At 41.9% G+C, this 13,652-nt stretch overlaps 1 protein-coding gene across 2 annotated transcripts in view; it reads right to left on the reverse strand.

Moving 5' to 3' along the window:
* Positions 1-7,770, reverse strand: part of URH2 (uridine-ribohydrolase 2) — a 41,000-nt gene extending 33,230 nt beyond the window's left edge. For both annotated transcript variants that reach the window (XM_087390512.1, XM_087390511.1), the window contains exons 1-2: positions 7,655-7,770; positions 4,129-4,244 (exon numbers count right to left, since the gene is read on the reverse strand). In XM_087390512.1, the coding sequence (XP_087246638.1) occupies positions 4,129-4,244; positions 7,655-7,721 (183 nt within the window). In that variant the 5' untranslated portion in view covers positions 7,722-7,770. The remainder of the gene's footprint in view (positions 1-4,128; positions 4,245-7,654) is intronic.
* Positions 7,771-13,652: the final 5,882 nt, after the last annotated feature.

Below are 13,652 nucleotides of genomic sequence, written 5' to 3' on the forward strand. Positions count from 1 at the left end.
CGTGTCAGCTGCCACGTCACTCCCAAAAACCCTAAAATTTCAAAGTTGTCAGAATTTAATTCTGATCACACCCACGGGTTCCTAACAGGGGTCCACCCTCAAATGCTAGACCTAGTCCCCATTGTCTGTAACTGAATAGTAGGAAAACATTTCATTTCTTAATAAGCATACTATTGAAAAACAAAAAGAAATAGTACCAAGCAAGTGGATACATGTTGAAGCAGGATGACACAAGAAATGACAGTAGGCACAAGAGCAAGTGGAGGTGGACACTCCCATAGAACCAGATTAGACATAGCATTGACCTCAAGAAGTTCTGCTCCACACTAGGTACAAGCGTGAAGAAAACTTTAGAGGATATGCTCAGAGCATATGTATCATTGAGACAACATATATGGGACAAGTTATTACCATTATTAGAGTTTGCCTACAATGATAGAAAACATTCCTCTACAAGAATGAGTCTGTTCGAGTTGAACTATGGTTATAGACCAGCAAATCGAACCATGGTTGAGATACCTTAGAAATTGCCAAGTACCGCGAACTATGTTTTTCAAATGCGGGAGATGCTAGCACTTGCGAGAGATAACATCCGCCAAGCTATGGATAAAGCTAAGACATGTGTACATGAAAATAGATCTTTCAGAGAATTTAAGGAAGGAGAAAACACTCCAAGACTTGACTACAGGAGAGTGTGCTAAGTTGTCACTCCAATATTGTGGGCCTTATGTGTGTGTGTACTCTTATAAGAGCTGTACTTGTCTACTGTCAAATCAATCAAGTATCAAGTATCAAGCTACAAGCTCTTTGGTCTACATGTGAGTACTTTCATTTTGGTTCATTGCTCTAGTCATTTCATTTCCATTTCATTATGTCTCTCTTTGAGTATCACTTCCTCTCTCCCTAGCCTACCCTCTTTCTCTCTCCCTCTCCACCATGTGCCTTCAGCATACAATCATGTGCTCCCACCTCGGGAGGAGACTGGATGGACAGCACTAGATGGATCTTATGAACCTGGACATTTTCCCTTCTAGAGGGCAGTAAGAGTAGTCCTGAATTCTATGTTGGTGAAAGGTGCATCAAGCAAGACTCTCATATCAAGTTTCACCAACATAGGTATACAATGCCAAATAGCATCCCTGGCATCATCTCTGGCTGTGTGTTAGGATCTGCCGTAAGAAGGGAGGTATAAAAATCTATAGCAATATGCATGACGGCATCAGGATCTATATGTAGAATCCCGTCTAAGTCAATAAGCTATGAAACACTTTCTCTGCTATGTCTGGGGCCAAGACTTGAGAAAAAGTGTTTATTGACTCTACCTCCGATCTGACCAATCTGAGTCCTAAATGACTCTCGGACGTGAAAGGCATACTCTTCTCTCTAATCTAACAATGTCTGTTAATGAGCCCTTGTTGTAGCAAGGGGCTCTTGAATCCAAGTATCTGTAGGCCGTTTCTGCTCTTTCCTTTGAAGGGCTGCCGATTTTAATCTGAAGGTATCCCAACCATGTTGAAATCACCTCCAATAATCCATGACTCTACAATGGAGGCCCAACAGAGCAGTTCCTTTCATAGAAGGACATGATACCCTCTGATGTTGGGGGCGTACAAGTTTAGCAAGCCTACCGTATGCCCACCAATAAATAGAATAATCCACTGGGCTCTAGAGGGAACAATAACCCCATTTCCAACCACCGAGGGGAGCATAGAAGAAGAACCAAAAGTGCTCAGACAGCACGTGATATGTTTTGTACTTTTTTTTGCTTGAGCTATTGAGATTTTTTTTATTTTAGTGTAGTACTCAGCAAGGGTCTTAGCGCGCCTCCCCTAGTGCCCAAGGCAGGCGACCAAAACACGTCTTGAAAGCAACTTGCCTAACTTCACACAATCTCTGGCATCCAGTTTGTGTTCCTGTAGAAAGAGTATGTCTATGGGGACCCTAGTAACACCTGGACAAAGTTGGTTACGAATCAGCTGCCTACGGCGGCGATGTGGCACACCACCTAGACCATGAACGTTTGTCACATGCACCCCTGCACTTGGGTGCAAAGTGACACACTGGCTACATCGACAAGTGCGTAATAGTTCCCTAATAGGAGATTTTGTCGTATGCTGTGACCCCTTTGTGAGCCCTTGTCCAGGGACAATCAGGCACAAGCTACGCAAGTCAGTCTCTCAACCTCAGCTCAGGTTAGACAGATCAGTCCTTGTTCATTGGTACCCACTGGAGAACCGTAGGGTAGTGTTTCCGTCTTGGGTTTAGGGTTAGGTTTAGGTCCAGCCTAGGATAGAAGCCCTTCTGGGCCCCCTCAGGGCTGGAATAAGTGAAGAGAATGGCAAGGGAAGGGCTGTCTTTATAGGCCTAGGCTACCATTTATGGGGCGTAGGGCTGCCTTTATGGGGCCAAGGGACCAGCCAACCAGTCCCAAAACATCCGACTTTTCAGTCGGCTATTTGGGGCAGGTTGGCTCAGCCCCAACAGCCCTATAAATAGGGGGCCTCCAAGCCGTCTTTCCTCATTCAGTTCCCCCCCTCCTTCAGCCTCCTACAGCTCCTCTCCAGCCCACTCTGAACAGCCTGACACTCCCTAGCGGTGGCCCTCTGACCAGCCTCAGCCTTTGGCATCAGTTCGGCCCTCTGGGAAGGTGTTACGCAGCGCATCAAACGGGGAGTCGGAAAGCAAACAGAGTAAGGTTTGGGGTCTGTTTCAGCAGCCCTTTTCACTTATCTTTTACAGTTTTACATAGCTCTTTATTTCAGTCATCTCTCAATTCTCTTATAGGATCTATCACTCCTAGCTTTCACTCTCTCACTCACGCAATAACCCTGCATTCCGGTGGACAGCACAAGCCTCTCTCTTGCCTTGCACAAGCATCCTACATCGTAAGTGTGGACACCATCAAGGTCTCGGTATTGGTTGGCGTTGCCTCTCAGGTCTTTGGGTCTGCTATACATGTGCACAGTGAGCTCTTCAAAAGCGCATTTCCGTGTTCTCTCGAAGAGTGTTCTTTGTATTTCTCAGTTCTCCAAGTATAAAGCAAATTCTCCCTTTATTGGGGGAGGGGGCCCTTAGTGGGTACAGGGACCCAATCGGTTGTCGACTCTACTCTCTCTCTACCCTCATCTCCTTTCTCTTCTATGGTGTATAACGCTAATTCCTCGCTAAAGGTTTAAAGAATTACACGATCAGATTACCGTTGCATGCTACGACATTCGAGCTGACAATCCTCATCGACAAGAGGAAGTTGGGTGAAAAACTTTACCCGACCTGGTGGCCGAGACAACCTTCTCTTGAGAAAAGCTCCTCCTGTCAAGTGGAGGAAAATCAACGGGGGGAAAGGACCCCCACACCTACAGAGGGGGAAGCTCTGTCGAAAGGAATCCCAATAACATCCTCACCTAAAGTGAAAGGTACAAACTCCTCCATGCCAAATCTTGAATCGCAACCACCTCAAGATCTGTGCACTAAACCTCTATTACCATTTCAGTTTGTTGCCAAGAAATTCAAACTCTCCAACACTACGTAGATCCAAAAGAAAAACAAAAAATGCCAAAATCACCCTTTTTTCATATGCAAACCTATTTTTCCACAATGGCCACTTTTCCCAAAATAAGAAAGTTCTCTTCTCTCGTCTTTTTAAAGCAAGAAAAATATATGCTCACTCTGAAATCTCCTAACTTCCAAACGAAGCAGAATCAACATGATGGCTTTTGCATGTCTGTGAAAATCTACAAAACAGTCCTGCATGTTCCCAAGCCAAATTATCTTTGGCCTCGAATCCATGCTGCAATCTTTGACACGGAATTCAATGTCGAAAAACCTGTGCACAATGATTCTTTTGCATGTTTTCATATTCTTAACATTTTTATACCTTTTACAACAGGTTACCAAGGATGGCTCAAGTAAACTTCTTCATGATCCACCTTTCTGGTTAGTTTCAGTTATCATCATAAATTGGTAACTCATATAACATAGAAAATCTATAGCAGGATTTTTAAGAAGCCAAAATGCAGCAAAAAGCACTTAACAATTAAAAAGGATGGTTACCATGTTTCCTCTACACTCCCTTTTTCTATGCTGGAATGAACTTGCTCTGTTTTTTCCAATCAATGGGCAAGATCGTACCAAATATAAGGCATTGTTTGTGGCCAAAACTGTTGGAACATTCCCAAATATGGTTGTGATACCAATTATCTCCACTTCAGGTGAGCGAAATGCCATCAATATCGCCATGGCATCATCTGCCACATTAGCATGATAAAGAGTATTCTTTAGAAAGTGAAACATCATCGCAATAGTATATTTATCTGTAACAAAGGAGACATAGCAAGGAGCTCTATGCAACCTTCAAAAAACTACAGAAGTATGTTTGCACATGCACGCAAGGAGGGGGGCTACAATTCTCTCTATGTTCAAGCATGTCAAGGGACACCCAAATTTTGTGCATACAAAAATTCATCATAACTGATGTCTATTGATAGCTTTAATGGAAAAGATAGTTATATTAATATTCAGATTTGGAGCAACCAATGGAGAGACATCACAAGGCTGTACATCAAAAGGTAGGATCCTCTGATTTGATGTGTTAGAGTAGAGGGCCTGTAACCCTACACAGTGGGTGACAACTTGATAGATGACCAAGGGATTCTCCTTGGTGTTTGCTCCCCTTTGTGGGCTTCTCTCACAGCAATAGCGTGATGTACTATTATTTCTCATCACAGGCATCAGCCTTGGGTAGAGGACCTTTTCTTACTCACCCTTGGGTCTCAATGTATCTATTTTCTGTTCAGTCTCATAGACCCTTTGGTCTTTTGTAGATGTTAATAAACTTTCTTTCTTTTGGTGCACGCACACATACTGAACCCACACTTGGAAAAGTGAAGCAGAAGATAGCAAGGAGAACCGTTGTTCCTATGGTGGTATCCAAGGTCACAAAAAGCAGGACTGCCCTCACTTCAAGAAGCTCAAGACAGATCTGCCACTCCAGTTGGTTCTCTAGTGGTTTCAGCTCCCATGAAGATGATGTTCGTTGTCATCAAGGAGTTTGTAGATCAGTAGAAGGGGGAGCTTCATGAGTTTCCCACTATATTCCAGTTTTATGGCCCAGATTAGTGGGTAGAAGGCCCTTATTCTCGCAGATTCAGGGAGTTCCAAGGACATCATCTCCACCAAACCTGCCCAGCAGGCCCGATTATCTCTCTCTGATAGGTACCATCGCCTTGAATGGCACATTCTTGCGACAATAGGTGGAGAGTACCATGCAGGCCACTTCGGCCACTCTAAAGATTTCAGGGTGGACAAACTGCTAGCCACTCAAGGTTGCACTAACGCAGACAACTGACATCATATTACGCGCACAATGGTGGCATCCGTACGAGGTTTGACTCAATTATCATCAGAGGGGTTTGAAAGTTGAAACTCACCATTTCTCGTCATGGCTCGAAGTTCATTGCATCGCTTCAAGACATTCTTCCCCAACCTTTGATTTCATCAATTCAAATGTCTCGGGAGATTCAACGAGGTGGTGAAGCCTATGTGGTCTACATCAATGCAGCCACATCAACTACAGCCATGAGCCCCAACAGGAACCCTTGCTACAGCAGTACCAGAAGATTTTCCTCACGTCGAGTTTTCCTCCATCAGCCGGATGATCATTGCATTTATGCTTGGCGCATCATCACCTAGCAAGCATCCTACCGTCTCAGTAAGATGATGGAGGAAGAGCTAGAGAAGCAACTAGAGGACTTATTGCAGAGCGGCTTCATCAACCAAGCAACTCTCCGTATGCATCTCCAATTCTCTTTGTCAAGAAGAGGGACAGCATTGCCAGATTGTGTGAGGGTTAACCACACACTTAACAAGCTGACAATGAAGAGTCGGTTTCCCATGCCTCAGATAGACATCATTTTGGAAATCCTAAATGGGACCAAGATGTTCTCTAAAATTGATATGAAGGAAAGTTACCACCAGATGAGCCAATCTGCCTTCTACACAGAGAAAGCCCAGTACGACTTCGTTGTTATGCCCTGGCACTGACTTAAATCACATGTTGCTGCAGGGGGCTCCAAGGTCAACACTCTTTAAGGAGTTGATGGAAAAGGAGACGTGGGCTGATTTCCGGCAACCAAAGCCTGTTGTGTAAATTTTGATGTTGACTCTCCATGAGTTATGCACTTAACAAGGCAGACTTGACCTAAGTACTCACATTTGATTCCTCGTAATGACCTTGGACTTAAAGCGTCCTCTTGCCTTACAATTTCAAGATACCTATTATTTTACCTGATGTTGACTAGCAGAAAGCTCCCATCTGATTTGGCAAGCCCTACTCCTCAGGTAACACCAACCCGAGAATCGCCCAGCTTGAACCAGGAATATTTAATCATTGTTGTCAATCATAGCCACCTAAGGATAATGGTCTTATGCCATGTGCAGATAAACTATGTAGGCCATGTTTCAAGTTTCTCATTGGAAGATGATTACATGTGCAGTAACACATTTGGAGACATGATATGATAAGCATGCAAGACGTATGTCACCCCTTCAATGGTGCGTGTTCTCAAAACCTCCAAAAACCCCAAAAGGAGGACGTAGAGCTTCAGAACGTGATCCCTCTGGGCTCCAAGGTAGTGACGTGAAAGAGTCAGGGCCTTATGGTACTTATTCTTCTGTGTATTCTCCAAATAAGCCCTCCGCCTCCTTCCTGGTTTCGATTCACCCCCCATTTGCAAACACACCTTTGCAAAATTCATTGAAGCAGGGGGTGGGGTGAAAATTTTGAAGTTGAACAATTTGCTTTTTTAACATCTCGATTTACAGAATTTTTGTTTGCTTCTGGAACACATTATTTAGGCCTGAAAAACCTCTATAGTCGCATCAAGTCTCTTTGTTTGCAAGCTTTTCAGGCAATTCTCTCAGCGTATTTGCAGCAGGAAGTACACTTTCACTACATATGCAGCTTTCAAATGTACAATACCAACACTCCGAAATAGAGAAATGGCTATGCTTTTTCTGTAACTAAGGCATCGGAACGGAGAGCACGATAACAGAAGGTTTGTTGATAAAACAGGTGTGCTTTGACCAAAAGTTTTGAACATCTATTGACAAATTGAGATAGGAATAGAATGTAGCACTGCGGGATGTTTCTTAGAACGCATTTTTCACCAAGAGAAGACCGTATTTTGTTGAGGCATTTCACAAAATGTAAACGCGCAATTCTATAGCAACACGAAACGGATGTGTTCCAAACTCGTCAAGGAAGGTTTGCATTGGTTCTAAGGCGCTTTTCAACATACGGAGCAAGATCTCAAATGGAAAAAACTTTTAACGGTGAGGTGTTGAGCACTCTAGGCGTAGCATAAAATACTAGACTATGTCATTGATCTTTAACTCATCGGATCGCACTGATTTCCATTGAAATTTTAGTTTGGTGCGTGAAAAGAAGCTGGCAAAAGGCAGCACACTGCACTCCTGCGTCCAAATCGCATGCACGCATTTAAAACCATGGCCAGTAGCTCTAAGGACGAGGAGCTAGCTTTAATTAGCTTGCTTGCAAACGCATGAATTGTCGAAAAAGTCTGTCGTTGCGATCTCAATCAATCCACTGGATGGAAGCCGCATATCAAGATCCAAAAGCTCGAGAGAGAGATTTTACCGATTCCGGGATCGGTGTCAATAATCAGCTTCGTCTTCTTCTGCTTGTTGGTGGGGAGCTCCTCCATATCTTGCAAAATCGAACTGAAAGATAGAATTGGAATTGGAACTGAAAGATATTGGAATCTAATTCTGTTTCTATTTTGAGTGCTTAGTTCTTTTTGCACTATTGGCACACACTGAGTACTCCTAGTTCGCTATTGGCACATGGTGGGATTCGGTTTGGGCAATTTTGAGTGCTCCTAGTTCACTATTGGCACATGGTGGGATTAGGTGTGGGCAATTTGAAAAAGCATGAACTAAGATGAGATCTTAACAAGCGAGTACATGTACTCGTGAGCACTCCCTTTACTACAGGAGGGAGGGAGGGAGGGAGGGGGACGGAGGCAGAGAAGGAGTGCCTTTACTACTCGGAAGGGAGGAGAGAGAGAGACTTTACTACTCTAGAGGGAGGGGGGGAGAGAGATGGCAAAAGGTTGTTTGGGACACTTTTTTATGAAAGTGTAAGGGGGGGTTCACACTCATCCGCGGACGGGTGAAGCCCCCAATATCCATGTCCGCCTTGAATAGACTCCTCCATCCGAGAGTGTTTTCACAACAGGGCGGACATTTATGCTAATATATTAAATGTTGTAGGAATGAGGCTTGGTTGGTTGGTTGAAACGTGGGGTCACATAAAGGTGGTCCCGAGTTCGATTCCTGAGCGTGGGATTTGATTGGTTGCGTGATGGCAGACGCTCTCTTGGGCACCGTGACTAGGTTGCCCAAGATTTCTTGCATGCCTGGGCGTGATTGGGATTACACGTCATTTTTTTCCTACCGCGGGCGGACGAGTGTGAAGGCGTTGAATGACCAACATGCATTTTGATTGGGGCTCACACCATCTGGCTATTTGCGGGCGAGCGGACGGGTGTGAAACCCCCCTAAGTAGAGCGCTGCTTAGAAATATCTATATGGGTAGAGGATAAAAGTAGCCATACTAACAATGTTGGAGTCGGAGCTTGGGTTTGGGCAATTTTAAAAAGCATGAAATATCTATATGGGTAGAGGATAAAAGTAGCCATACTAACAATGTTGAAGTCCTTACTTATAGATTCTTTTTTTGTATTTGCATTTGCATGCTTATGCCCCTCACAGAGTATATGGGCATGAGTAGCGTTTTTCTTGGTTTACATACGATAGTGTTGAGTAATTTTGTAATCATTGGGTGGTTCTCTGACTTAATAAAGGCTTGATATTTTAAAGCTTTTGCCCCCCCCCCCCTAAACACTTTCAACAAGTGGTGCTTAAAGATTGAGGAAAAGAATGGTAGCATCTTTTTTTTTTGCACTAAAAAAGGATGATTCTATTAAAATTAAAAAGAGAAAGAAAAATTTGCCATTGGTTCAACTCATTCTCAAGCCTTTAGTTCTCTAAAAAAGAGAAAGAAAAACTTGCAATTGGTTCAGCTCATTCTCAAGCCTTTAGTTCTCTAAAAGCCAAATGGAAGCCAATTGGTGATATAAAGAAGCTTCTTGCATTCAAGAAGGGTCTCTTTGGGTTCTCATCTTGGAGGAGGGGACGAGAGAGAGAGAGTTGATGGGATGAAACAATGCATAGGTGTCTGGCTATGGCGATAGATCGAGTGTGTTTTAGAGACACGTTGAAAGAAAATATGGGCCAGTTGCTGAGATAGTCAACCTTAGAAGTAGCTAGTACACCTCGACACATTGCAAATACATGGATTCCTCCATAGGCTTTGGTTTATGAGCACTAGGAGCATGCGAGGAATTTCTTGTTCATTTAGCCAATCTAAGTTAATGATATCCCAAAGATGCTCCCACCTTTGGAGGCTCTAGTGTATTTTGGGAGCCAAGGATGAGAAGAAAGTGGGATCGAGCTCTCCTAGTGCAACATGGAATTAGCAAAAAGATCAAGGGGAATCAAACCATAAAGAGACTCCATGAGAGAGACATAAGGTAGGCAACACTCAATCTATTCCAAGAATGTCATTATCAACAATATAAGAGAGCCTTCTTATATAAACACCGAGTCATAAAAAACGACAACAAAATCATGCAAATGACAAGTCAACTCCATTTTTGGAAAAAATCCAAAAAAATGTACATTTTGTCAAAATTAGAGGGACGAAATATACACTTCATGTCAAACATTTTTAAAAACTAGTACTTTTATGAAAAAAGAATGCATAAAATATTACTTACATTTTACTCCAGAACCCAAAAATGTCTAGTATTATCAATTGAAAAAAGTATTCTCTTTAATTTGAAAAACACGACAAATTACAAAGAAGAAGAAAATCTTTCATTCAACTAAGAGAGTCGTTAGAGCTTTTGCTTTAAAATATTAATTGTTTTTCATGCAAGTGCCCATATATTTTTAACTCAAATCCATATACAAGGACTTCTACATCCTATAAATCAAGCATGTCCACACATCGATGAATTCCATTTTTTTTCGTTTATCGCATTGTTTAAGCACCTCTAGATGATATGTTCCCTGAAGTCCATTGGTTGAAAGATTTTTTTATGAATTGACTACCTCATAAGTAACAACATTGCCCTCATGGATAAGTACACATTTCTAGAATACTTGTTGTACATAGCATGCTATCCACAAATTGATAATTCATAAAATGATTTGACTTTAAGATCTAACACAATTTGATGAAACACTTTTAGTGCATTGTCCAACAAAACAACTTTTCTTTTTTATACACAGTTGATCAAATGGTTGAATTTTAATATATTTTGACATTACGATGGGTAGGTATATATGGAGTCCACGACCATAAAAGAGGTTTATTCAAAGCAAGCATGTCTCTAGATTTAGATAAAAGCCCAATGATGCAAATGGTCAAATTGTAAATGGTCTTGATTTAGTACAATTTATCATTTACTGTGTTTCGGTCTATTGGTTCGATTCAGAGCTCTAGCCTTTGAAAAAATATAGCTTTTAGTTTAAAAAGGCTAGATTTGGAAGCATGAGTATGCTAGCAATTGCCTTTTTGAAAAATTCATGAAGTTTTGGATTATGGAATCCACTATGTTGACAAGCGTGAACATAATGATTTTTTTGTCTGAAAAAAAGTAAAGTTTTGTCAATAGAACAAAAATTTCATATGAATAAAGATGAATTTCGATTGATGAATGAACAAAAATATCATTCAAAAAACTTTGTCACGTAAAACTTTCATCGACAAAAAATTTCCGTCGATGGAAATTTCTTTCGATCGATGGAAATTTCAATCTGTTGATGGATTTTTTTCTGTTGATGAATTTTGGGATTCCAGAATCCAATGGGATTTCCCAAATTTTATCGACGAAATTTTTTTTTTCACATTAATCCCAAAATTCATCAACGGAAAAAAATTCCGTCGATGGGAAAAAAAATCCGCCGATGGAAATTTTCCGTCGATGAAAGGTTTACATGATGAAATGTTTTTCCTTATACTAGAATGACATTTGCATTCACTCATGTTAGAAATTTTCCTTTTCTCGGAATTTTGTATCATTGATGGAAATTTTTATCCGTTCAACTTTATAACAACAAAGTGGATTCTAGAATCTAGATTTACATCATTTTTAAAAAGGACAACAATTTTCATCTTCATGATTCATATTTAGATCAAAATAAATTAAACCACTAAATTGTACTACTCACAATCGTCTAAAATTTGACCGTTCAGATATTTGATTTTCTTTCTACATCTATCGAAATATTTTCTTTCAACAAGCCTTTTCTTTGTCTATGGACGACATATACCTACTTATCTTAACACCACATATATTCTCTAATTCAATGATAAGGATGAACTTCAATGATTGGGATGAAGTTTTCGTAGAAAAAAAAGCACACCTATTTCATTAATTTTGGACTAGTACACTGTCCAAATTCGTTTTGTGAGTTAATTTTGGATAAAACATTAAAAAAAAAGAGGCTCTTATAAAACAAAACATTGAGTCAAAAAGGAAGATTTAAAAAAATCAAATTAGAAAAAATGACGTGACATGTTATTAAAACTAGAGTACATTAAAAAAAGAGGACATCACATTGTTAAAAGAGACAAAAAGTAAGATTCAAAAAAATCAAATTAAAAAAAATGGCGTGACATGTTATTAAAACTAGAGTACATTAAAAAAAAAGCACATCACATTTATACAAGAAGTAGATCATATAACTCAAAGCCATATGGTGTCAAAAAACACCTTTAAACATTAGCTCAGCCCTAGAAGATCTCATCTTGGTCTCTCTTATCTTCTCAATAACCCAAAGTCTAGAAGATCTCATCATTAATCTCTCTTATCTTCTCAATAACCCCATCTTCCACTGCCTCCACATCTGTATCCTCAACATAATTACATGCAAGGAAGAAATTTATGCAGTCACAGAGTGTTACTTTATAATTTCTCTGTGAGGCTCTTATTGTTCTCTCAGCATCCGCATCAAATCACCCATGACGAGAGCTGCGATAACAAAGGTTAATAAGTCTAAGAGATCTTGTCATGCTTTTATAATATGTCTTAAAAGTCTTTCACTCTTTGCCATCTTGAGAGTCTCCTCCCTCTCTGTGTGCCTCTGTGCATCAAACTCCTCTCTCTCCGAGCTCTCTCCATCTGTGTCAATGGAGAGCCTTGTTGAATTTTGACCTCTCTCTGTGCTGAGGCTGAGGCTGACGTCAGCTACAGTGTTTTCCTCCACACAGTAGCAGCCAACAATTAACTACCACCTCATCAATCGGGTATTCACGCATCAAGGTGAAGAATACCCGATTCGTCGTCAAATCGACATCTCCCCCCCTCCAACTTCGTCGTTCCCGGTAGGGAGAACTGCGGATTCTTCGCACGGGACAGCCCGTCGCGACTATCTCGACGGAAACGACACATAGCAAATATATTTTGCTCCATCCTGTGTAAACACAGTCTATCCTTCGGCATCCTCCACGATAGGTCCCGACACACTTGCGGCGTGTCTCTCATGGAAACGGATTTTCAACAAAATTTTTCGACATTCGCCTCCGCAACTATCTGCTCCACCCGTGAGGCTTGACAGCACTCAAAACGGGTCAAGGATGCGGCATCCACAGTCGAATCTGTGGCTGCCTCCGTTGCCTCCGCCTTTGTAATATTATATATAAGGCGGAGGCTGACATCAGCTACAGCGTTTTCCTCCACATTGTAGCAGTTTCTACGAAACCACGAACTCCGTTCGGCACGTGGGACCCACCCGTTCGCTACCAATGGCTGACGCCGTGCTCCACATTCTCTCTTTCCTCCATCACATCTTCTCCCATATGTATCGATGATCCGCACACGCCAACGAGGGAAAATACTAAACTCATTCATCGGTCTTCACGGACGTTGTCGTAACTCACATGCGTTCTTCCTCCACGTCGTCGAGTTCCTCGATCTCGTTCTCCTCGCTCGAGTCGAACGATCCACACGGGTCCGTGCAGAGTTTCAACAAAAAATAATCGCTCACGGGGTATTCACGTGTCAAGGTGACGAATACCCGATTCGTCGTCAAATCGACATCTCCGCCCCTCCAACTTCATTGTTTCCGGTACGGAGAACTGCGGATTCTCCACACGGGACAGCCCGTCGCGACTATCTCGATGGAAATGACACAAAGCAAATATATTTTGCTCCATCCTGTGTAAACACAATCTATCCTCTGGCATCCTCCACGATAGGTCCCGACACACCTGCGGCGTGTCTCTCATGGAAACGGATTTTCAACAAAATTTTTCGACGGTCGCCTCCGCAACTATTTGCTCGACCCGTGAGGCTTGACAGCACTCAAAACAGGTCAAGGACGTGGCATCCACAGCCGAATCTGTGGAGAACGAGGTCGAGGAACTCGACGACATGGAGGAAGAACGCATGTGAATTACGACGACGTCCGTGAAGACCGATGAATGAGTTTAGTATTTTCCCTCGTTGGCATGTGCGGATCATCGATACGTATGGGAGAAGATGTGATGGAGGAAAGAGAGAATG

The sequence above is a fragment of the Dipteris shenzhenensis genome, chromosome 19 (genome assembly GCF_047967505.1).
Source record: "Dipteris shenzhenensis isolate YYH24624 ecotype China chromosome 19, Dip_SZ_1.0, whole genome shotgun sequence".
Classification (NCBI taxonomy): domain Eukaryota; kingdom Viridiplantae; phylum Streptophyta; class Polypodiopsida; order Gleicheniales; family Dipteridaceae; genus Dipteris; species Dipteris shenzhenensis.